The sequence below is a fragment of the Melitaea cinxia genome, chromosome 7 (genome assembly GCF_905220565.1).
Source record: "Melitaea cinxia chromosome 7, ilMelCinx1.1, whole genome shotgun sequence".
NCBI lineage: Eukaryota > Metazoa > Arthropoda > Insecta > Lepidoptera > Nymphalidae > Melitaea > Melitaea cinxia.
The window spans coordinates 8,416,594-8,443,194 of record NC_059400.1 but is presented as its reverse complement, the minus strand read 5'-3'; the positions used below and the strand labels follow the sequence as shown (position 1 = coordinate 8,443,194).

Genomic DNA, 26,601 nt, shown 5'->3' with positions numbered 1-26,601 from the left:
CTACTGACCAACATTATGTGCAAAGGATTATGGGTAGAAAAAATTAGACTGATCCACGTCTTAATATCAAATAGGACACAAACATGTTAGAGCAAGAGCCCACGACGAACTGACTTTCATTATTTTATAAAAGCTGAAAGTTTTTCTGTGCATGTCCCCTACATGGGTAAGAACGACCAGCGACTATAGAGTTTGGGTTGTGGTTACTTGGGCAGATAACAGGCAGTAAAGGTGTATAAAATAGTACCTTAAATTCGTTAAAGTATAAAACTCAATTTTTTTAATATTTTCTTCGGGATAACTTTTGAAATCTTATCATCCATTGCCGGACACTTATGACAGTTGCTACTCTCTACCGGACACCCCTAAACTTTAATAAATTATAATTTTACGTTCGTTATAAAACAAAGGCTAAATTTTATACATGTTACTTGGGGTCCTATAAAAAAATGTTACCTCAATAGCCGCACAGTTTTAGTGGTTTTTCATTTTACCAGACACATTGAAAGTCCGCGGTAGGTGTAGCGCGAGGTAACAATTGTTCAAGCAGGTGCGAGTGAGATAGGGCGCTTAGTCGAATGGAAACTTTTACTAAGCATCATGGCAGCGTGTAATTTTAATAAAAAGTGTGATCATTGGAGATACAATAATTTATTTCGCTGGTACATGGACAGAAAAACGTCGTGGGCTCTTGGGCTATGTATCCTATATTTATATATCCGTACCCAAAAACAAGACAGATTTTGGAAATATGTATTAAACCAAAAACATTTAAATTATAAATAAAAAAAACTTAAAAAAAATGTAAGTCTATTATAATAAAATCACGATTACCTATCTTTAAAATGTAAAATTAAGCAAAGGTTAACTTCGAATTTAAGCAGTTGGTCTAAGATCCCACTGCACATTAGTGCGTGCATCGAGGTTTAGCTAAAAAAACAAATTTTTATGTATATTTATGTACAATATCACCTTATCTGCTATACCGGCGGCTTCTGGAGGTGTGAGATGACCCTCCCAGGCATCTATCAGGAACAAAATTGCAGGTGCTCCAATATCCATTGCTTGGCCTGAAATCAAAGGTATCAACAAAATAAGGTCTCTCTACATTTTTGTATTGAATAATATTTTATTTATACTAATTATACCTATAATTATACCTATACTTATACCTATTCTTACCTGTGATCCAGCTGACATGTGAAGAGTATGTGCGACTGAGCCAGTTTGCGCTGACACAGTTGTGAAGCCCTAAGGCATAAAGACCCAACTGGAAAGCAGCCATATGTAATCCTCTAAAGAAAAAAATAAGAAATATACTGATTAGATATTCAGAGGTTAGATAAACTTAATTAAATATACTAAAATTATTATTACTAGTCCCAAAATAATTGCTAATGGATTGTTTCTATGATACATAGATCTTAGGTTTACCTGTGTGGACCGTGATGTTCTCTTGCACATGAAGTTTGTGTGAAAAGACTTGTACTGGACGAACCGCCGGCCTTGAAAAGCACAGATTTAGCCAACTCAAACATGAAGTGGGCTGAAGCTTCTGAAGGTTGATTGGGTACAGACGGATACAAACGCTTGCCTTTATATCTGTAAAATAACATAATAACATCAAAATAAAACAATTATAGGAGCAAATATTTATTAAGTAAGAAGCTATGCTCGCATGTTTCCAACATATAGGTGTATTGGAGCCCCTAATTAAAAATCAATAAAATAATTTAATAATTTAGCAATTATAAAATTTCTTTTGCTAAAATTATTTGAATGTTTTGAAAGTCTTATTTGGTAAACAAACCCCTGTCAATTGTAATTCACGTTTTTTCCGCATTTATCACTCACTTTCGCAACACATTAGCTTACGGACATTTGTACAACTCCATTTACTATTTGTTTCACTAAAAACAAATATCAATTTGTCACTTTAAACACATAAAAACTACTAAAATACGAATTCCGAGAGTACATATAACTAATATTTTTGAATATGACATTTCAATATCTTTTTTTAATAGGCAAATAGGGATGTGGTCATAGTATTTTTAGAAGTGAATGAGTATAAGTGAATGAACAGCATGAGCGATAAAACAGGCCATGTTCTTTAGTTATGTTTTAAATTTTCACGATTTATAATTTGTTAAATAATGTTACCGTAAAGCGATTTGTTATTAATTTGTTTTCTGTTGTTGAACATAAAATGAATTTTATATTCGTCTTTGGCTTATTAATATTGTTCATTCATTTGTGTACCTTTACTATACTTATAATCTATTTCACATAAGATGGGTACGGTGACATTTGATATGTTCCAATACACTCTCACTATTTTCAACAAATCAGATAAATATACATTTTTAAAAATCACCAAGTAGTTTCTAAAGCAAACAATAATGCTTGATAAGATTGAAATCGTATTTAAATATGCGTTTTTACATTTTAAACCAAATAAAAATGGTACCGAAAAAATAATAACCTAAAATATAGGCATGAAACGAAATGTTTAATGATAGGGATTGACACGTAGTAATCGGCTAAAATAAATAATCGTAACGGTCATCTTGTGAATCGCGTCAACTCACTGACTCGAGATATCACTATCAGTTCGAGTGCTTCTGCTTATGTCTCTTGTATGCTTCCCGTGTTTTGGTTTTGCCTGTTATTATAGTTGTATTTGTTGCTGTTTTATTGTTGTTAAGTTCTTTTTTTTTAAATATTTAAAGAGGGTTGTTCAAGTGTTGTTAATGACACCCTCAAAGAACTATCTTAAAACTACCTTCGCTTACACGTATTATTTTTTGTTAGTTATTTCATTTTCTGTGTGTGTTCTGTTCTGTAAAATGCCGAAAAGAACAAAGAAGACCGTTTCAAACAGTCAAGCCCGGGAGTTGGTTGTCCGCTTTCGGGAATACTTTGAACGGGAGTGAGAAAATGGCGGTCCATCCATGGCGATATCAGTCAACCACATAGGGGATCGAGTTGCACAGGTACTTGACATTGGGCGTAATACAGTGTCAAAAATCACTTCAGCCTATCGCAGTCCACTATTGGACATTGGCCTCCACAAATTCGTGCCAAATAATTGTGTTTGCTCGCAAACGAAAAAAACCGACTTCAATTACATCGACGAGTAATACAACGTAGATCGACAAAAAAAAATAGTCAAGTAACTACGCGATATCAAAGATCACTTTAAAAAGTAGTTATCAGATCTCAATAAAATTTATATGTGACCACATAAGAAACATCAGCTTTCGATTAAATTAAAAATTATTAAAATCGGTACACCCAGTAAAAAGTTATTGCGGATTTTCAAGAATTTCCCACGATTTCTCTGGGATATCATCATCAGATCCTGGTTTCCTTATCATGGTACTAAACTGGGGATATCTCCTTTACAACAAAAAAAGAATTATCAAAATCGGTACACCCCGTAAAAAGTTATTGCGGATTTTCAAGAGTTCCCCTCGATTTCTCTGAGATCCCATCATCAGATCCTGGTTTCTTTATCATCGTACTAAACTAGGAGATAAATGAATAAAGGAGATATTCCTTTCCAACAAAAAAAGAATTATCAAAATCGGTACATCCAGTAGAAAGTTATGCGGTATAAATACAACGTAGGTCGACGAAAAAAGCGTCAAGTAAAAACGCATTATTAGATATAACTTGAAAAGTAGTTGTTAGATCTCAAATAAATTTAAATGGGACCAATTGACACACACCACCTTTCGATTAAAAAAAAAATTGTCGAAATCGGTCCACACGGTCAAAAGTTCTGATGTAACATACATAAAAAAAAATAATACAGTCGAATTGAGAACCTCCTCCTTTTTTGGAAGTCGCTTAAAAATGGCATGAACTCATGAGTGTTGCCCATAGTCATCACGCTGAGCAGGCGGGTTGGTAACCACAGGGCTGGCTTTGTCGCACCAAAGACGCTGCTGCCCGTCTTCGGCCTGTGTATTTCAAAGCCAGCAGTTGGATGGTTATCCAGTCATCAGTCGGCTTTTTAAGTTCCTAGGTGATAGTTGAACTCTGTTATCCCTTAGTCGCCTCCTACGACACCCACGGGAAGAGGAGGGGTGGCTATATTCTTTATTACCGTAGCCACACAGCTTAGTGTCAAAAATAACTAAAGAAAACTATGGTGACACCAATATGGAAGATAATAAGTTATCGACTCCCAAAAAACAGGCAACGGAAATAAATGTTTGGTCGTTGAGATTGAATATAATTATTACCGGAGAAATAAGTTACCCACAGCTTTATAATATTAGTCTTTGAAAGATGTCAAATTATTTAATGAAAGTGCGACATCGTTATGGCGACTTTTAAATAAAATTGTATTTTGATAAAAAAAATTAACAAACGGAAAACATTCTTGTGACATTCTTAGAAAAGGCGAAACACATTACGGATTGGAACAACGTAGTATTCCTTGACGAGACATGGTTGAACGCCAATCATACTGTTGGCAAAGTATGGACACTGCTCATGCTTCGACTAAAGTACCGGGGGGTAAAGGCGAACGACTAATAATTTGCCACGTGAGCTGTGTTTAATGGGTTTGTCGATAACTCATGTCTCGCGATTAGCACCACACTAAAAATATTATTTATTTACTATAGCGATAATTAGTTTTTAATAAGCAGTTAAAAGATTTTTTTTTATAATAATCGATTAAAGGTTAACGCAATTGTATTCGATAATCGAATCACATTGTATGGTCACATCATTATAGAGTTAATTTGACATGTGTCACCGTACCCATCCTAGGTGAAATGTAGTATAAAATATTACTCTATTGTCTGTGGTCGGAAGTAAGCCATATTTGTTTACTATTCCAAAAAAATAGAATATAATTATTTTTTGATCCACGAGAACTTCTTCGCAAATGTAAGAAATGTGTCTTAATAATTATAATTCTTCTGCATTATTGTTTTTCTACTTAACTTCTCGTAAATGGTTGGACCGATTTGGTAAAATTTTGTGTGTTGTTTGGTATTTTGTGTGAACATCCGCTTGATCAGTTGTATACATTTACAACGATTACCTAGAGTCCTTAAGCCTGGGTAGCGCCTGGTGGGGAGGAGCGTGCGTCTGATGCGACGCGTGCGGTGCGTGCGTCTGGTGCGACGCGTGCGGTGCGTGCGATGCGTGTGTCTGGTGCGACACGTGCGGCGCGTGCGGCGCGGGCGGGGACGGGCCGCCCTCCGCCACCGCCAGCCGCTCCATATCCGCTACTAGTGGACACGCTGGGGCCTGCATACAGACATGCACCGTATCTTTATAATTACCTCTCGAATTTAGACCCTTTTAATCCTATGTGATAAGATTATCTGACTACATTATTTTAAAAAATACTAGAGCAAAATATACTACTATTAAATATAATTAACCAGCTTTATCACTGCAAAAACTTAAAACAAAATATTTTTCAAGAAAAGTTTACGACTGAAATACTTATATATCCATATAGACCAGCATTGGTCACTAAAACTAAGACTCGCTGAATAATGTACACAAATGCTTACAGATTGTTGTATAACTGGTGTAGAATGCTGCGCATGGACTGGATGGGCTTGATGATTGTATAGAGCGACGTCAGACCGATATGCAGCAAGACGCGGATTGTTCGTGTAGTACATGCTAACCATCGGGCTTTTTGTTAGTTGATGAATTTCACGGTCCAATAGCTAAAAAAAATTAAATAATGGTGTATTGATTATTTTCCCTTGTTCTAAGAACATAAATTACCTCTTACGAATTTAATTTTTTTATCGTAAGTTATTGATGTAAAGGGTTAATACATACACTTTACCAATTATGTCGTTACATATATGAACCATTTAAGAAATTAAAGTTAAAATAACTAAAAATTAGAGTGACAGATAATATGTGAGTACGGTCAATGAAATCTTTTTCAAGTACCTTGTTCATAATTCGAGCTAATTTCACTGGATCATCCTTGTAGAATGATAACAAAGTAATTGCCAATTCCCCACGTTGTCTTCGTGTTCCCTCACAAAGTAATGGGTGGTCCGCTTCGGAAACATTCGCCTTTAGTCCTAAAGCTGCTACAGCAGCTTCAAAACCTAACATTTCATCTGATGGCAATCTTGCCTAATAACAAATATACAATGTAATTAGTTAATTTTTTCTAAACAAATTTAAATATGAAATAATATAATCATAAAATAATATAATTAGAAACTTGTACTGTTAAGTATCAATCAAAAGACAACTATTATTTGTTGACTAATTCACAATCTAATTCAACCTCAAGTACTTTCATTCAAATACAGTGTACCTACATAGGCCTCAGATTTTTTATTTCAAAATATTATTGTCAATATTTTGTCTTACTTTCACTATAATACATGTGTGTGTAATACATATGAAAAATATCTGTGATAACTTACAGGATGTTTATTTTCCTTATCAGTAGCTGATAAAACAAGTACATCAAACAAGAAGCTTGCTAATGCTATAGGTAGCAAGGCTGGGCCACGATTTCTGAAAAGACAATGCTATTTATGCTATTACTTTTTAACAATAAAATACCAAAACTTGTAAGATGTTACCTTAAAGTGCCATCACGCAACTGTTCAGCCTTTTCTCTGGCTAGAACTAACTGTTCTACACCAGTAGGAAGCTTTTTCAGTAAAGCAACAAGTTCCGTTTCCTGGTTATTAAGCTTCACTTCAAGAGCTTTAGTACTGGCAGGAGGTCGCGCCATTTCTAAGGCGTAAAGTCCAACTCGGAAAGCCAGTTCATGATGTTCGCTGAATTCTGCTAGCACCTAGAAAATCATATTTTGTTTAATACTCTTAAAGAATAATTAAAAAACATTAAGTATATTATCCAGCTATTTACACTTTTTGTACAACAACACAAAAATTAAATTAAATAAATAAAAATAATCAGCTGCATTAGTTGCAACAGGTAGCAAATATGTTTATTGGTAAAAATATTTATTATTAAAAAAAAATCATATTTTACTGGTTAACGTTTATTTACTTCGCACTATATGTAAAATGTTTTTTATATGCAACATCAAGCATCTATAAGCTACGGTAATCGCTCACCATCAGGTGAGGCGTCAGTTTGTTTTCTGACCTAGAAATATCATATAAAGAGAAAAAAGTGTACTGACTGTGCAGAGGAAGGCGCACTTGGCGAGCGTGGCGGAGGCGAGGCAGGACAGGCGGTGGCTGGCGGCGCACAGGCGCGGCGACGGCGCGTGGCGGCGCCGCGCGCGCCGCGCCTCCGCCGCCGCGCTCAGCGCCGAGCCCGCGCCCGCGCCGGCCCGGGACACCACTGCGACGTATTTCATGTAAAGTTCGCGTCATGTAACAAGAACGATGGCCTTCAAGCTGCGCAAAGGCGATTTATCAGTCTATTTGGTGGTATGAGGTGGGGACGAGGTGTGTGTATCACGCGTCGCATGCTTGCCGATGTGCTATTGGTTAGACAGTTCGACGTCGACTCAAAATACTATCGCGCAGAAAAGTTTTAAATTACGAAATAGTTTTACATAGAGAAGTGAAAAAATATTTATAGCGTATAATTCGCGTCATGTAAAAAGAACGCTGGCTATCAAGATGCGCAAAGGCGATTTACAGTATTGCCAACTCTTGAAAAAACTTTTCCCTGCTGTCAATTTTTTTGGAACAGTCTTATTTGGTCTGTATCGTAATTCACGTTTTTTCCGCATTTGTCACTCACTTTCACAACACATTAGCTTACGAACATTTGTAAAACTCCTTTTACTATTTATTTCACTAAAAAACAAATATCAATGTATCATTTTAAACACATAAAAACTATTAAAATACGAATATCGAGAGTACAGATAACTAATATGTATGAATATGACATTTCAATAACTAAAAAATTTGTTATTGCTTTTGTCTAAAAAAAATTGTAATTTTGTAAAGTGATAATTATAATACTTATTTAGTCCGAATTATCCGCACAGGTATATCTAGTATTTTTTAATGTACTTACCAATAACCATTATACGAAGCCGCAACTGAAAACCTAATTAAAAAATAAAACAGTAGTACTTTCGCGCGCGAGTATACCCATACGCAAACGCACCCCCTCCAGTTTTCAGCGTTCTTTTTACGTGACGCGAGTTTATACCCTTAGCAAAATACGAAACACATTTTTTTTAAATCACTATCTTTTCCAAAAATAATACAAATAGTAACAAAAATTACTAAAATGAATCAGAGCATTGAATCGTTTTATTTTTAATTTAATACACATATTACTTTAGCATTCACTGTCTAATTTTTATTACCCAAATTTGAGTACCAGTTTTTTATACACCTTAAGCAATATACTCTCGGGCTGCTGCTTTACTAGCACCTTGTTTCTCTAACACCAAAATCACACTTACCGAGCGCAGGCGGGCTAGCGAGCAGTTCGGCGGCGAGGCGAGCCCCGAGTGCGCACGCCTCGCGAGCGTGCCCGTGCGCGTGGAGCCCCTCCGCGCGAGCGAACGACACCTCCCAACCACAGCCCCAGTTAGCGAACGAGCTTGAACCGCCGCGACCTCCACTGCCGCTGCCACTCTGTTATATTATTTTATTTAATACTACGTGAATAGTTTCATTAATATCATAAGTATGATTTATAGATAAGCCGAGTACCGATTTGTGAAATTTAGACATAAATATAAGCAGATAGGCACTTTAATATTTTTAAATAAGAATAGACCGCCGCTAAATTTCACTAAGTGCAAAACTTAATAACAGATGCAAGAACTACTTTTTTAGCGATATTTTTTTTAGTTTGTTGTACTTCACTGAATTTTAAAAAGAGGGGTGGTCGTATTTGGTTTATAGTTTATATTATATTTTGCTTTTTAACTCACTGCGTTCTATACCATCCCTACAAAAAAGTTGTTCCTAATACACTCAGCGGCACGGAATCTTGGCCAAACTCATAACATGCGATAACAAATTTTTAAGTGTGTCTAACTTTGTTCTTATTGTATAAGTTGGTAGAAATAATGTTTGCAATAATTAACTGAGTTAAAGTGCATTTTGGTTTGGGTTCTGAAGTTTAATTGAATCGTTTCTTTTATCGGACGAATTCTACGTTTTGAATTGTGTTCTGGAATTTGCAAGTTTTAAGTTGTCGAAGTTCTTTGGTTTTATTGTGATAAGTAAACATCTAAAGGCGCCTAAGGATCCATAAAAAATGCCTTAATCACCAAGTCAGATAGCACAAGCAGTGGCTTTAGTCGAACAAAGGATGACCCATTGTGAAGTGGCTAGTATCCTTAACATACCGTGTTCTTCGATGCAATATGCACTAAAACGGTACCAAGAGACTGGCTTCTGCACACGCAGACCAGGTAGTGGCGGTGTACGTTGCACGTCAGCTCGTGACGACCGCTTTATTGTGTTAGAGATTTTAAGAAATCGCTTCCATACTGCTGTTGAGATCCAGCAGCGACTTCAAATCTCCAGGAATGTAAATGTTAGTAAGCGTACGGTGAGAAGACGTATGGAGGAAGTTGATTTAAGAGCAAGAAGACCAGCCCGTGGCCCACAGCTTCTCCCACAGCAGCATAGAGCAGCTCGGCTTCAATTTGCCCGCGAACATGCTAACTGGTCTCATGAACAATGGGCAAAGGTTTTGTTTACAGACGACTGCAGGATCGCTTTAAATGCACCTGGTGGTCGACAACGTGTGTGAAAAAAGAAAGGTAAAGATATCTGGCGATTACTACCACTCTAACAGTGAGTTTTGGTGGAGTCTCTATAATGATATGCGTGGTGTTAGTTCTAATGCACGTACAGAATTGGTCATTGTCAATAACGCTCTAATTGCAATACGATACGTCGAGGATATCCTTCAAGAACATGTTGTACCCTTTGGAGGGTTTATTGGATATGACCAATACATTTTAATGCATGATAATGCACGTCCACACGTCGCTCATATCGTAAATGAGTATCTTCAAGAGGTTGGTATTCAAAAATTACAGTGGCCAGCTCACAGCCCCGACTTAAACCCAATAGAGCGTATTTGGGATAAGCTAAAAACGACAATTAAAACAGCATCGAAACCACCACAAACTCTTGACCAGCTTCGAGATGCTGCACTGACTGCCTTGTGCGACTTATCGCAAGTGGACATCAAAAATGTCATCCAAAGCATGCCAGACCGAATGCAGGCGGTCATAAGGACTAGAGGAGGACAAGCGATATTAAAAAGTTTACCAAAGATCAAACAGTTTAAACAGTTTTTAATTACTAGTGCTCAAAACTGCAGTGTTTAATTTTGTGTAAATTTTCTATATTTTTATATAGAAAATTACGCTGAAAATTATAATATATGTATAAAATATGTAAAACGTTGCGATTCTTTAACAGTCAATTATTTGACAGTCCTATACGGACCGGAACGTCTGTCGAGTCCTAATACAGAATAAGCATACCGCATGTAGGTTCTGGTTGGAGCCACTGTCGACAGCGACGCGCCGGGCGGCGCTCGCGTCGTAGTAGTAGAGGTTGCAGTCATCGTCAGACACCGAGTCGTCGTGAGAGACGCGCCGCACTTCGTCCGAGGACGCGCCCGCCGAGCTCGACTCCTGCGAGTCCGTGTCGCCTCCGCTCTGCTGCAGGATCTCCTCTTCGTTTTCACAGAAACCTGAAGTTACGTTTATTTATTCATCTTTGCTTCTATTATTATATCAAATGAAAAACTGAGACTCGGGTAGGGCACAGCAGGAAATTCCTGGATGGAATTGCTCTTGCGATGCTTCTGGTGTTGCACACATCTATCTATACGGCCACAGTAATCGCTTACCATTAGGTAAGCCGTACCCATGTTCACTGACTTAGTTATATGTAAAAAAAAGACGAAAATAGAAATGTGGTCGGCGAAAACGTAGTAAAGACACATGTATAAAGAGCGTTTTGTAAGTATTTTTTTCGAATTCAGCTTAAACCCAGACACTGTTTTGTAGAATTCTTAAACCGCGATAAGCTCGTGGATTCATTTAATCCATAATCTAATCTAAAGTTAGTGTTAAATATATTTTTTTAATTCATTTTAAACAGTACATAGCAAAAAGATACAGTATATTTTATTACAGATATTATTAGCTAGTAAATTTATTGTTGTAGAATAAAAGTAATAATATTTTTTACCTTCAGATGATACACTGGAATGATTACCATCACTTGGACCAGAATCGCGTACCAATGCATCACTACGCCCCTCGCCAGATCCACAAGGCTAAAATTAAAAAAAAATTATGTTTAATCGTATGAATATACTATATTTTTAGACATTTTGAACTTTTCATACCTGACTGGATGGTCCAGGGATAGCTATATCAATGGTCACACGGTTGTTTCTATGAAGCAATTTGCGATGACTTATATGCGACGGATCTGGATTTGTTAAACGATAACTCAGAGACATCTCATTATTTAACACAGCTTTTGAGGAGTTGACCTAAAAACACAATGTTTTAGTATAAATAAAATGTGTATAATATAAACTAAAAATAACCGTACATATCGAAAACATCCAAACCTGATGAACGCTGTCACTCTTATCTGTGTGACGGAATATAGTGAAAGGACTATGGTAGAGCGGGTTGAGGTCCTTAGTATACGTGACTCCGGGTACTTGGTAGTCGTCCCATTCAAGGAAGCAAGCTTCTATAGCGGGTTGGAAGCCGGGGAAAACCTCGTTCTCGCTGATGCCGTTGATATAGGGAGGATGCGAGTGGGCTCGAGAATGGCGCGGGTGCGATGACGTGTTGATGTGGTTGCTGCGGTTCTTCGCCACCTGCAAGTACCGTGAGTACACTTGTAACATCATCTCGGTGGAATAATAGCCTAATCACGGTTTTTTTTTTAATACTATGTATGTCTAACGTTGTATGTGTAACGTTTGGGAATTTTTTTCGTCTACTTACGTTGTATTACTTGTCGATGTAATGGAAGTCGGTTTTTTTCGAGCGAACACAATTATTTGTTTTTTTTTTAATATTATTATTTTATTATTAATCCTAGATCTAATCTAAGGACAAAAACATTTAGATATTGTGGTCCAATACAGTTCCGACAATCATATAATCAATTACTGTGACCTAAAATTATAATAAGATCTTAATTTTTTTTTTTATTCATTTTTTTTTTAAGAAACGAAAAATTTAATTATAACTTCTATCAAAATATTATTAACTTCAAATACATCTTTAATTTTAATAATGTCAACTTGTCATTTTAAAACTAAAAATCGTTGCGGTCACTGAGGCAGACGAGCCACTGTGGAAGAGAGATTAAGACCTTGGGCCGCAACTACGCTCGACTAATTTTAGTACGCTGGGTCATAATTCGTAAGTACGTATATTTAGGTTAGGCCTTACGAGGCCATAAAACAATTATATTATGTATAAAAACACGTTACTACGAGTATTATTTTACCTTTTCAAGCACTTTGGTGTGCCATTGGGCAAATTGTTCGTGTAATGTGTCACGTTCATGTGGGGCCAGACCCGGATTTAATGCCGCCAAACGCCACAATACTACCACCTGAACAAAATTAAAAGCTTAATTATTATCTTATACAATCATTTTATGTACTTATTAGAAGGAAACTAAAACCCGGATGTACTTCAGTCAATAATGATGCTGTGTGAGCTGAATGCTGTATTAATGAAAAAATATATTTTACATATAGCTTATTAAAATAGCAATTTATAGTATATTTTTACTAGCTGTGCCCGCGGCTTCGCCCGCGTTGAAATTAGTGTGTCACAAAGTTTTTCCGGCAAACTGCCAGTGAAACTCTCATCAAAATCCGAAAGCCGTTCCGTAGACCTTCCTCTTGTCAATGGTGGAACCCTCTCTCCAATGGTGAAACCGCATGAACATCCGTTCAGTAGATTTTGAGCGAATCGATCACATACACTTTTGGGGACTTTGTTTTATAATACACTAACTGTTGCCCGCGGCTACGTCCGCGCGGTTATGAAGATATGCATTACTATTAAGATGTTTAACGCAAATTGTTTTTTTTTATTTCAGTCACTTGAAATGCTTATCAAACTGAGTAACTTTTTAAAAGGCACAATTTAGTATAACTTAATAGTTATTTTTATAAAATCTCTCTATACAGCACATTTTTGGTTTTATTTTCAGGCTGTATATGTTTCATACAAACTATCAATCCCAATTAAACCCCCTTAGCGATGGAAAATCGTAAAAACCGTTCTTAGCGGACGTCTGCTAACTATAATCTACCTCCCTGCCAAATTTTATCTTTTTCCAACCTAGATGGATAGACCATCCAGCAGTTTTTGAGTTCTCGTGATGAGTGAGTCAGTGACCTTTCTCTTATATATATATAGATTACGATGCATTATTTGGACACCTCCTCACCATCTATAGAGCATACATTTTAAATTTCAAGTCTCTTACTCCAAAAACATAGGACTTTCATACAAACTTCCAAACCCCGTTTTATCCCCTTAAGGGTCAAGTTTCATAAAATCAGGTCTTAGCGGATGTTTACGCCCTATAAGAAACCTACTTGCTAAATTTCAAGTTTGTAGCTGTTATAATTTCGGAGATTTCGTGATGAGCGAGTCAACCTACCATCACTCGTTTTCAACCCAAGAGGGAGTTGATTTCTAAAGATATATTATTTGAACACCTTCTCACTATCTATAGAGCATACATTTTAAATTTCAAGTCTCTTACTTCTAAAACATAGGACTTTCATACAAACTTCCATACCCCGTTTTACCCCTTTAGGGGCCGAGTTTCGTAAAATCCGTTCTTAGCGGATGTCTACGTCCTATAAGGAGCCTACCTGCCAAATTTCAAGTTTGTAGGTGTTATAGTTTCGGAGATTTCGTGATGAGTGAGTGACCTTTCGCTTTTATATATATTATTATAGATTATAGATTATAGATTATAGCTTATTAAAATTCAATAGACAGTTTCACCCGAATTGCTTGCACACTTGCAATTTATAAAATCAATATATGTAATTCTTACAAATGCAAAAATAATTTTCCAAGTCGGGAATTGTCCAAAACTAAAGATTACAATGTACAAACGAAAACATAATTTTGAGCCTAGATTGTCTATATTCCAATTTTTTCAGAAGTGTTTTATTTAGTAAATAAATATTGCGTACTTACGAGCATAGACAATTGAGTAATAGTTTGGTTTAGTGAAGAGACACAAAGAGCAAATGAATGAACAATATTAATAAGCCATAGATGAAAGTAAAATTCATTTTACATTAAAATATTTAACGATACTACGTTGCTGAAATTATTTCAAAAACTGAAAATATATTGAATATTTTTGTCAATATTTAGTAGAGTTACAGAATTACGAAAAAAAAAAATATTAATCGATCATCTTTATAAAAACTACAAATTTATATTCATAATATAAAATAATACCTTTACATTAAACACTTTAACATAAAAAAATTGATATTTGTAATATTTTGTAAACATTTTTTTGCGTTCAACATAAAAAAATAAAAAAAAAACAAAATGTAAAAATTAATAACTAATAATAATTTGTGAAAATTTAAAATATAGGTAAAGATCACGGCCTATTTTATCGTTCATTTTGTTCATTCACATACTCATTCAGTTCTAAAAATATAATGACCACATTCCACATCCCTATTTGCCTTATAAAAAAGATATTGAAATGATATATTAAAAAATATGAATTATTTGTACTCTCCATATTCGTATTTTGATAGTTTTTATGTGTTTAAAATGATAAATTGATATTTGTTTTTAGTGAAATAAATAGCAAATGGAGTATTATTGAGAGATATTAATTAAATAAGGCAGTTGTTAAAAAAAATATATAGCATATTTTTTTTTTTTTTTTTTGAGTTGGAATGGCAAACATTATTTGTTATTTATTTATTTATATTTTATTGAGTGCGGGTATAGACCACTAGTGTTGGCTGTGAAATCACTAGTGTAGTAGAATAACTACATGAAACTAATACCTCTATACGACTATATTATTTTTTATGTCCATTTTCTAAAAGCTTTCGTAAAAAAGATCGCTCATTAGCAATAAGGCCGCTTTTTGTATTTTATTTTATTTTTTTTTTTTTTTTTTGTAAATCTATGTTACATGTATTGTATCTGGTTGAATAATAAAGTACATCGTATATATAAAATTCTCGTGTCACAATGCTAGTTACAATACTCCTCCAAAACGACTGGACCGATTTTTATGTTTTTTTTTTTTTTTTTGAATATCGGGTAGGTCTGAGAATCGGCCAACATCTATTCTTCATACCCCTAAGTTATGAGGGGGGGAGGGCGGATTAAGAGGATTAATAACATATATGGCAAAACAGTATTGCGGGGTTAGCTAGTATATAAATAAAGATATATATCTTTAACGTACATAACACGGTCGACTTATCTCTTCCGAAGCTAAGCAACTAATGCTTGTGTTTATTATAGGTAACAGCCAACTGATATAGATATTCTTTTTTCGATAAACATACATATAATTAATACATATATAATAAATATACACATAATATATAAATGTCTATATTTTTATAACAATGCATTAATATTCTATAAAATACACACTTTTTTATTCAGTATACACATCAAACCATAAACTATCATTTGAAGTAGTTTTTTTTGTTGTAAAAAGAATCGATTAAATATATTTTATGTTGGACGTCAACACTTTAAATGTACGGATGATAGCTAGATAACGCTGTTTTTCAACATTTCAGGATACTATTTTTTTTTTGTGTGGATGGAGTGGTGGATTGAGGGCGGATGTGAGACACTTCATCACAAATTTTTATAATGTGCAATAATTTCACTCGTTATTATTTACTATCTTTAAGCTAGTAACTCAATTGTAAACGATACGAAAATACTAAGTTATAAATAGTATAAGTGGTTGATTTATTTAATCAATTATCTAATAATATAAGTAGGTGTGCACTTTTGGCCTTTCCAAATAAACGAGTGTTAGTACCTCATCGCAGAGCGAGGAGCAGGCGTGCTGCGCGGCGGAGTTGCCCGCAGCGCCGTGCTTGCCGCCGCCGCCCCACGCCACCAGCGCCGCCTTCGTGCCGTACCACCACACTATTATCTGCTCGAAACAATACCGGATCAACATTCTTAGTGCCAATTCAATACGTACATTAAGTGAACTGAATCAGCCTGTAAACATGCCACAGCTGCCCAGTCCTCTTCTACATAATTAAGAAGTGTTGAAGTTTAATCCGTCGTTCTGTTCAACTGAGGAAAGAGGAATATACACAAGCAAAGAACTGTACAACTAACTGCCTCGAACTGAAACCAAACCTGCGGCCACTGGCGGTAAGACAACTACTTTAACCATTACACTTGAGCGATGGAATAAGCAATTATTAATAATGTTTTATTTATTAAGCGTCTATCATGATCAATACATTGTAGTAAGTACAAAAACGAGGAATCATAAGTATATATCATTCAATATTGGTTAATGAATAATCAAACGAATAATGAATGTATATAATAAATACGATGAACTGCAAGTAATACGGTAAAAAACTACAAACTAAAAATCAAAACTGGACTGGATGACAGTATTCTAATACTAATGTAGGAATCCTATTATTTATACAAGTTATGGACTATTTGTTAAGATATAGACAACTAACATCTTGTATATAAAAGTACGATTATGTGCGGGATTTTATTTCTAATTTTATTATATTTTTCGTTTTTTTTACGCAGACGGCGGAGTGTAACAGAGTTTCGTTGGCACGCTTTAGATACTCGGTATCACCTATAGATAAAGCGTGAAGTGTCTCAACCACAATAAAAATTTATTATTACCTGCTCGCAAGCCATCACTTCTTCAGTAATAATTTCAAGCAGTGGTATAGCATTCCGGTCGCTTCGTTTAAACATTTCACGCACAATAGACAGCAAATTCCACATTCCTTCAGGCTCTCTTCCACGGAGTGGTCGCAGTAGTGATGACCATTCTGCGGCGGCTGGAGGGGCACTCGTACTTAGATAATTCACATCGCTAAAAACCATTTAAAACTGTTATTAAAGCTAAAGATTTATGGTGAATGGATTAAATAATTTATTATAAAATTATTTCAATGTACTAGTAAAAATATTTATACACGATTTAAAAACTTCGGAGGCTATCAATAATAGACGTTGCCACGTCACTGACTATTGCGATTGTTAGTATTGAAGAATTATTTAAGCTTTTAGTAAATGCAATTATAATGTTCAAGAACAATGGTGAAAATTTTCATTGATTTCGTCAGGTAAGCTGTGCGCTTGTTTGCCGATCCTAGTCGTATAAAAAATCAATAAAATTATTTGAAATTATAACTCACCTAAATACAATTGGCGCTGGAACGCAAAACTTGACTAATATTTTGTTGATATTATTATGTAATGTCTTTTCATCAAGGAACCAAGATGTATATTCATAGGCAGATGCACCAGCAGTAGGATCTGGCGCCCCGCATGTAGTATTAATCTGATTAGGTTGTGCCGAAAGCAACTCATCTAAAATCCTTTGAGCAGTAGGTAAAACTTGACGTGGTAACTCCGATATGAGGTATTGTGCAAATTTCTGAAGCTGATCTCTTCGCAATCTCTGTAGCGACTCTGATACGGGTGCTCGTAGACAAACTTGTGTTGGCTAGATATTAAAAAACATATTTATTGTTACTTTTAAATTTAAATTTTGCATAAGAAACAGGGTAATTGATAGCTGACTCATTAAATTGTTTGGCTCAAAAGGATTTCACATTCAACACTTAAAAACAATTATTTTACCTAAAACTATTTAAAAAGTAAAAAGGTTTTACTATACTTTTTAAGCAAGTAATTCTATTGCTGAAAGAATTTTCGAAACGAGTTAGTCTAAAAGTGATATTTGCATAAACACTTTATAATTACATACTTTCTGTAAGAACATGACTTAAATACCTATGAATAATTATTTTAAAGTGAACGCCGCCACAGCCTACACAGCCTACTGTTTATTTCACTATATGTTTCAAGGAAAAGTCGTCTTTTTAATAAATAACAAAAACTTTATAATTTTTTATTAGAATTAACAACCTAATAACCTTTACAATATTAATAGTAAGCGGTTACATTAAGTGGTTTCCAAAAGTATCTGATGTCACATTAAATAAATATTGAAACATCACCTTTAGAGAGACATTTTAATTCTGTAAGTATGAATTTGTATCATATATAATGTGACTGTTGTTGTTGTTTGATTTTGTTTCAAAACGGGACATCAGTTGTTTTTTTTTTTTTTTTTTTTTTAAGTCAGTCGCCAACTCGAATTTTCGATAAGTTGGTTTTTTTAATGGGACCTTGATAAAATGAGTTTTTGTGCGTATATTAACTATTAACCTTTTGACCGCCACGCCCCAAATCCATTCCCGTGCCCTGTAACGCCAGGGCATAAAATAAACAAAAATACCTACGAAAAAAATAGTGTTTCCAAGAGAATTTTCTTATTACCTTGCTTTCTGTTCCGGGGGTTGTGGGTTCGATTCCCACCCTGAGTCTGGGTGTTATATATATATTTATTTATATATGTATTATTTTTATGTAAGTTTATAAAAAAATATATGTAGCTATACCAGTCGGCTGTAAACTATAACCTAAGCATAAAGTTTAGGAACAGATGACCGTGTATGTTGTAAATATTTATTTTTTTATTATTTATACCTCTTGCGTCACATCCCTAGCAGTCAACTATAGACGACTTCGGTGTTCTGGACATATCATGTACGTGGAATGAGAATGCATGTTTTTATTTCAATGTTTCTCAGTACGTGTAGCTCTAAAAGACTTGTTTTTTATACTCAAATGTTGCTGGCAGAAATGTGGAATTAAAATACTAGAAATATTTTTTTAATAATTTTATTTATTATTTTTGGGTCCGGGTTTTTTGTCGCCTATAGACGTCGTTGGCGCACAGGGCTCGCAAGCCCTTGTCAAGTGGTGACTTTGGCGTTCAAAAGGTTAAAGATACCAAATTTCTAATAAGTGTCTTAAATTATATAAAAGATATCACTGTTTTTACCTTTTATAAGCCTCTATTGTAAAGTTCACTTTTATGAGTTAGCTTAGTATAAATTGTTGGTTTCGATTTGCCGTGCGGCCAGTATGTACCTATTAAGTAACGGTAATCACATATTTTGATTGTAAAAATACGCTTATTATGTCTCAACAGGTCCTAACACATATTCCTACTACAATGTGAGCTACTAAAGCTGTAAATTATATCAAAATTGCTTTAGTTATACAGCAATTTTCAACCATTAAATTACGAAATAATTAATTATACTTACCAAATGTATTCTGTAAAGGCATACAGCAACAATATGAGAACACCAATGAGCTGACGATGAGCAAGTGCAATTGCAAGAAGATATCTTTTGTCTGTCAAATGTAACTGCTACATTGTATTGAGCTCTAGTCATACTGAGTGTAACAGTCGCTGACAAATGGAAACCTATAAAGAAAAAGTTGCATATTTGAGTTACATTGATTTTTTACATTAAATTTATTTATTATCTTACTTAGATAATATAATACCTATAAACAATAACCACCAATTGGCGCAAATTAGAAATAATCACATAAAATAAAAAATTCCTGAAAATACCTATGCATCGGAAGATTAGCCGAAAGAGATTTTAATTAAAAGAAAGGAATTGAATAAAACAGTAGAAGAGGAAAAAGCAAAAGGAAATCTAGCGTACATCCGTTACGACAACATATTAATAAGAGACAAAAAATAGGTGAGATAAAAACAGAAAGGAAATGCTGAGAAAAGTAGAGAGGAGACAGGAAAAAATCACATAAAAATCTCCAAACGCAGTGTATCTACCGATTCCAAAAGTTAACAAAGTCGCAGACGGCGAAATGTCCATAGCCAGAAGCTTCTCAAAAGCAGAAAAACCGAAATTCTGTTCAAGTAGAAAAAGAAACACGCAAAAATAATCTAAAATAAAACTACGAGTCACAAAAAAGAAATATTTGAGAAAAATACACTCTACCAGCTATAACAACATTTAAAGAAAAATTAAAAGGCCCAAACCCGGATGGTCCTTGTGGAGCTTCTGACCAAAACCCTCCATACTTCAGCAAAGAACAAACATCTAATAAAAATCTGAAAACCATTACACAACATGGTCGGGTCGACTGGGAAAAAGAAATATAGGTAGACCAGAAAAACGATGGGTGGACGATATAATCTCAGTGGTCAGCGAAAACTGACTAACCAGGGTAACAAAACCCAGAGATAAACAGAAAAAGTTGGAGGAGGCTTTTAGCCAGATAGGGTCCAAGCACTAATTTAGTTATGATGTATATATTTAGAGAACTTGTATAGAGTAACTGGAGATATTTTTCTTACAAAAAATAAAGCTTCATTATTATTATTATTTATTATAAAAACAGTGAGCAGAATAAGAATCAACAAAAAATGTCAAACTAATCTTTTTCATCTTTAAAGACTATGGCTCTATCAGTTTTTCGCCGATGATTTTGCCAATGACAAGTGCTAAAAGCGGAGTATAGTCCGGAGATATGATCCGACTTTGACAGTACAAGAGTGGCTAAGCTTAGCCGCTTAAAAGCTGCAGTTAAATGAAATGGTTTTTTAATTTTATTTTTTAATAAGTTATATTTTTATATCACTGATTTTAATGAACTTAGCTAAGAAAACATAAAAAGAAGTTGGCACTAAAGTTAGAAGAAAACAAACATTAATCGGCCGCGGAATGTTTTTATATAGCGATGCCTTCCTCCAAACCACATTCACATAAAGAACTGTCTCGAATACGAAATTTAGCCAAGAGCACAGGTGTGCAGAAGAAACCCAATCATATGGGGATAATTATCGACATAGTTATTTTAAATCAGAGTATTTAAATAATTGGCTTGATAGATCAAACTAATCAATTAGAGTCTATTTTTTAACAAGCAAGTACCAAAAGTTTAGACTGCATTGTTATTGGTCCACTTTATCACATATAGTCCAGTTCACACAAACGCTGTTATTTGCATACTCTGTTGACTCAGCGACTGAAGTGAGTGAGTGAACTACATAGATGATATTGTTTATGCACGAGTCAAGGCGGACACGTTTCCTGTAGTTAAGCGTATTAAGAGCCCTTTCCAATATATAGAAAAACAAACTATATACAATTTTTTCCAATCATTTAAATATTTTGATTACAATAGATTACATAATGAAATTGCCCACAGTCAAGTTCAACAGAAATTCATGCCGCTAAGGTGTACAAGGTAAACATTTTGACTTAAATGAAAATAATATTATATTATACATTATTTAATACACATTGATAAATTAATTAAATACACATTTGTAAATGTGTTTTGCCCATAGTCACCACGCTGGGCAGGCGGGTTGGTGACCGCAGGGTTGGATTTGTCGCACCGAAGACGGTGCTGCCCGTTTTCGGCCTGTGTATTTCAAAGCCAGCAGTTAGATGGTTATCCTGAACATCAAAAAGGAAAATTTTAATTTCCCGTCTATATCAAAATCGACATTGCACAAAGAACTAAATTTTTGGGTTTTCCTAATAAAAAAGGTAGAAACAGTTTTGGTAGAAAGGCCGGATATAGTTTTACGGTGACGAAAATATTGAGACGATGTAAAGACTACCAGGTAAATCCACAACACTTGACAACGGTTGACAATACAGTGACTACATGGAGTACTGGAGTTCTGCATTCTTACGTGCACTATCAAGAGGGTTGAAAAATCTGTCAAGCAATATGGTATATGTATAATTTCGTATTTTCTTTTTTTATAAATAAATCGACACATATCCTATAAAAATACTTTCTACATATACATTATAATATACGTTATTTCACTAACAGATACTTTATTAATATTGTTGCAGGAAAAAGCAAGCAATATTGTACATATGGTTAGTATTTATGGATTTGCGGGATTAAATTACTTTGAATGTAATAAACAGGTGTGGTAAGCCACCAAGACGTGGACGCCAAAGTGTTTGAAAATTGGTTCTAATATGTTTTATTTAAATTGGATTATTATTGATTTTATTAATTTTATTAATGATGAGAATGCAGTTATTGTTTTAGATTATGCATCGCATCATTCTCAAAAACTTGACAAAGCACATACAACTTTATCTAGCAAACGAGACATTATTGAATAGCTACAGTAAAAAATATTCCTTGCGGCACGTATCAATGATAAAGTTGCAACTTTTGGATTTAGTTAAGAAAAACAAAGATGGCTTTGAAAATTTTGTCATAAACGGGATAGCTAAGTCCACAAATCGTCGCTTCATACGTTTGCCACTGTATCTTTGTGAGCTCAAACCATTCGAACTTGTTAGGTTTTCAAGTGAAGGGCTAAGTGGCAGCATATACCAAGAGTTCTAAAATTAATGAAGTGTCTGCTGAAAATTTATCAAAGGAAGTGAAAACGATAGTTTTAAAGATTACAAGAATTATATAATAATAATTTTATTTATAAGTTCCTTTCCATAATTATATTTATAATATATCGTTTTATTATTTCTTTAGAAGAGAAAATAATTTCATTTCCTCTACAGTAAATTTTAGAAGAATGAGATATGAAAAGGCCTTTACAATTTCAAAACATGAACAAAGGCAGTAGCCCCAACCCTAACAATGACCTGTCTCACTCTGTCAATATTGTAAATGTGCAAGAGACATATTCAGTACTCATTTGTTACATAAGTGTGTTTGCTTGCATACGAAAACATAAAACCGGCTTAAATTACATTGACAAGTAATAAATACAACATAGGTCAATGAAAAATATTCAAATATATACACATTTCCAAAGATTTCTCAAAAAATAGTCATTAGATCTCGATCAAGTATCACTGACAAGTATCAGCTCCACCAACTAAGAATTATCAAAATTAGTACACCCAGTGAAAAGTTATACGGTATAATACAACATAGGTCAACGAACAGAGTCAAATTAATACGCATTATTAGATATAATTCAAAAATACTTGTCAGATCTCAATTAAATTTAAGTAAATGACATGCACCACCTTTCGAGTAAAAAATGAAATCATCTAAATCAGTCTACCCATTCTAGAGTTCTAAGGTATCATACATAATAACAAAAAAATAGAATCAAATTGGAACCGCCTCCTTTTTTGAAAATGGGTTAAAAAAACAGATCAATATTTAAAAAGAGAAAAACTATACTATTCAGAACAGCTTTTAACATGTATTTTTTATACATAAATATATGAAAAGAATGAAAGGACAAGAAGTATAAAATATTTATTACTACTTACCAATTTGTAAGACATCTTTAACAGCTCTATCCCTGAATAAATGTTCACCTCTCTGAAATTCATCTGCTGATCCATTTGCAAGACATGAATATAAGCGTATATCATCCTCACTATCAGGGAAACTCCAGAAAGCAATTTGCAGTTGCAGTTGTTCAGGCACAGGTGGATAGACATGTTCAACTAGTTCAAAGGGGATGTGAGATGCAACACACTTTGCTGCTAATTCACTTAAGCTTGATACAGTTTTTTCTAAAAAATAAATAAATAGTTACATATAAGTAAAATTTTAATTTTACTATTTATACATAAGCATAAAGGAAAAATTTTAATTTTATTATTTTAAATCAATATTTTAATAAAACATATTATCTATCACTTATTTTTAAAGCTTTAAATGTGAAATAAATCAGATACTTTGTTTTTTACAATTTTTATAGTAATTCACAGGCAAATAAACAGGTGAATTGACTTTTAAACATCAACAGTGAAAGTTTGTGAAAGTTTCCAAATTGAATTACAAAGTAGCAAACAAATGACTAAAAAAATAAGGATAAAAATAACACAAAGAACAAAGAAATAGTATAGCTTAAAGCAGGGATTGTCAATTATTATTACTAATTGCTTAGCTCAGTCAGAGGTAAATGACATTTTAGCACCTGTTTCCATGCTACACACACAAAGAAAACTTCGACCTTTTGTATTTTAAACCTTGATAAATGTGAGAAGTATAATAAATGGGATTAATTTCTAATTATTCAGTGCACGATGTAATATTATGAGACTTAAATCACAAAAATAAAGATATATCTTCGTGTAACTATAATTCGAAACAAAGGGTCAGCTGCATAGTTACCTTGAATAGTTTTTTTTGTGATTCGAATACCGAAAGTACTTTGAGGATTGGGTCGTCTCCATCCTCGCCAATTGTTGCACAGACTCTCAGGTTCTGAACTCCAACTACACAGAGAATCTTCTTCGAACCGCTCAGAGTCTTCAAAACTGAAATGATCTCCTTCCTCCCAGTCGAGTAAAGGAGATCCCACGTCAACTGGGGCGGCTGCTCGTCCCCCTTTCCCATTGCTATTCGATGCCCCCGCCACTTTATCGCTGTTAATTACAAAATTAGAAGAACGAATTCGCTGGAGAATTTCAGCGAATTACTTCTTGGGGGTCTCCACAATGTTAAATATGCATGCTCCCTTTATGCAATAAAGATTTTATGTGACTGGGTAAAATACTTGCTATCAGCATACACAGAAATAAAATACATCACAATCTTAAAAAATGTTTTCACTTCCTAGTCAGAATTTCAGTGATCCAAATAAAATTCTATGGAGCACAATAACAAATATGGCCGTTCAACGTCCCAACCTGACCATAGATATATAGTTTTCATGGACAGCAGACAGTCTGTTATAGGTTGAAAGCTTTTAAATGAGCTTTCATTACAATAGTACTAGAACTACTAGATAGCGGTTTCTAAACAGTAAAGCAAAATATGGTAACAATACGTTAATAAGTTGCTTTCGAGTATTAAAATATATTTCTATAAGTAAAGTTAACTGTTGACTAAAAAAACGAATGTGCTTTAGACGGCACGATTGAATTAAAAGCTCGTTCTCTTCTTTAGCTCCATCTAACTTATATTTCCATTTCAACTTCCGATCGCCTCGTCCAATCACAGTTTTCGTAACGCTCTCCCAACGCATTCACCAGCTTACTTCCCAAGCTAAACATGCATAAAAAAGTTTTACTTCAAAATTTACTCTACTTTCTATATATTACATACTTCAGTTTCTATTCTATATAGTACAGTTCGGGAGGTTTATGTTGAATATATTTGATATATACTTAAAAAAAATTAGCTAATACTTCCGCTTATACTCATGCAGTGGCTCTGTCAGATTTCACATTTGTGCTAACATTAAAAAAATAATTTTTTGCTTATCTTAATATATATAAATCTCGTGTCACAATGTTTGTCCTCAATGGACTCTTAAACTACTTAACCGATTTTAGTCAAATTTGCACACCGTGTGCAGTTTGATCCAACTTAAAAGATAGGCTATATTTTATTTTGATATATTATGTTATTATTATATTTCAGAAAAAAATAAGGTGATACGAAGTTCGCCAGGTCAGCTAGTTTACTTCTAAAAATATTGATGTAAAACTTAAAAGTCTTTAATAAATATGTAGTACGAATTCATTTCTTTGCTTTTTCCAAAATGTGCACATATATTTAATTTCTGTTTATTGTTTCCATTTATAGTTAAATAATTGCTGTCTTGTTCCTTTTTTATGTTTGCTCTTGAATTTTTTGACTTATCACTCTCCCAAAATTATTCAAAAAATTTCTTAGAATTTTTCATTTTTAAGCAAGTGATTAGTTTTTCATTTTTTTCATTTGTGCTTAATCTTCAGGTTCCAAGTCTAATTATTATTGATATCCTCATTTATTACCAAATATTGTATAGATTTGATTTTGCAAGTTGCAGTGTACTCGATTACAATTTAATCATTATAAGCATTATTCATAGACAAAAATAATATGAGTTAGATTGTTGGATCTGAAGTCGCAATACTTTTGTATCTATCAATAACTAAAAATATCTGCAAATAACAAAAATACAAGATTTTCGAAAAGTAAAATCGAAAAGTTAAAGTAGTTAAAGCGAAAGCCAAAAGATATGTAGGGTCACCTCTATCGTACTAACCTCCAACGGTCTCACTTACCATTGAAATTGGGTTCAGTTGCATGACCTGTATATAAGACTGTGAAAAAATCAAAAAACCTATTGTCACAGTGACATTTGACAAAAAAAAATACCAAATAATTATGTGTGCATAAACTGTGGCTCAGACAAAGATTGTTCTGGATTTACAAAAATCATTTTAAATATATAATTTATTTTAAAGAATGTCGTAGAAAATCTGTTAAATTTGTGTTGCCTGAAGATTTATAAGTATTGTACGCATGTTCTTTAAATTATCTCAGTGATCGAAGAAAAGAAAAAAAAGTACATAATAAAATGATTAGATCGCTAAAAAATTAATACATGCTATAATACACATGCAAAAATAAATAATTGCAAGTGTGTTATTTTCCTTTATATATAAACAAGTATCACGTCTGCTATGTGTTTCTCGTAATAATAAGGATCACTAGCATGCTATGTACTTCTATTTGTAATA

At 34.0% G+C, this 26,601-nt stretch overlaps 1 protein-coding gene across 1 annotated transcript in view; it reads right to left on the bottom strand.

Moving 5' to 3' along the window:
- Window positions 1–24,563, bottom strand: part of LOC123655145 (zinc finger SWIM domain-containing protein 8 homolog) — a gene marked incomplete at its 5' end in the record, with an annotated part of 32,783 nt that extends 8,220 nt beyond the window's left edge. Inside the window, 22 exons of the mRNA XM_045590982.1 lie at window positions 973–1,070; window positions 1,183–1,295; window positions 1,435–1,602; window positions 5,066–5,274; window positions 5,547–5,708; window positions 5,944–6,135; window positions 6,435–6,528; window positions 6,597–6,814; window positions 7,169–7,292; window positions 7,892–7,901; window positions 8,420–8,594; window positions 10,472–10,683; window positions 11,187–11,274; window positions 11,347–11,496; window positions 11,578–11,835; window positions 12,477–12,584; window positions 16,050–16,166; window positions 16,901–17,096; window positions 17,422–17,732; window positions 19,408–19,571; window positions 23,407–23,655; window positions 24,260–24,563. Of these exons, the coding sequence (XP_045446938.1) occupies window positions 973–1,070; window positions 1,183–1,295; window positions 1,435–1,602; window positions 5,066–5,274; window positions 5,547–5,708; window positions 5,944–6,135; window positions 6,435–6,528; window positions 6,597–6,814; window positions 7,169–7,292; window positions 7,892–7,901; window positions 8,420–8,594; window positions 10,472–10,683; window positions 11,187–11,274; window positions 11,347–11,496; window positions 11,578–11,835; window positions 12,477–12,584; window positions 16,050–16,166; window positions 16,901–17,096; window positions 17,422–17,732; window positions 19,408–19,571; window positions 23,407–23,655; window positions 24,260–24,563 (3,720 nt within the window). The remainder of the gene's footprint in view (window positions 1–972; window positions 1,071–1,182; window positions 1,296–1,434; window positions 1,603–5,065; window positions 5,275–5,546; window positions 5,709–5,943; window positions 6,136–6,434; window positions 6,529–6,596; window positions 6,815–7,168; window positions 7,293–7,891; window positions 7,902–8,419; window positions 8,595–10,471; window positions 10,684–11,186; window positions 11,275–11,346; window positions 11,497–11,577; window positions 11,836–12,476; window positions 12,585–16,049; window positions 16,167–16,900; window positions 17,097–17,421; window positions 17,733–19,407; window positions 19,572–23,406; window positions 23,656–24,259) is intronic.
- Window positions 24,564–26,601: the final 2,038 nt, after the last annotated feature.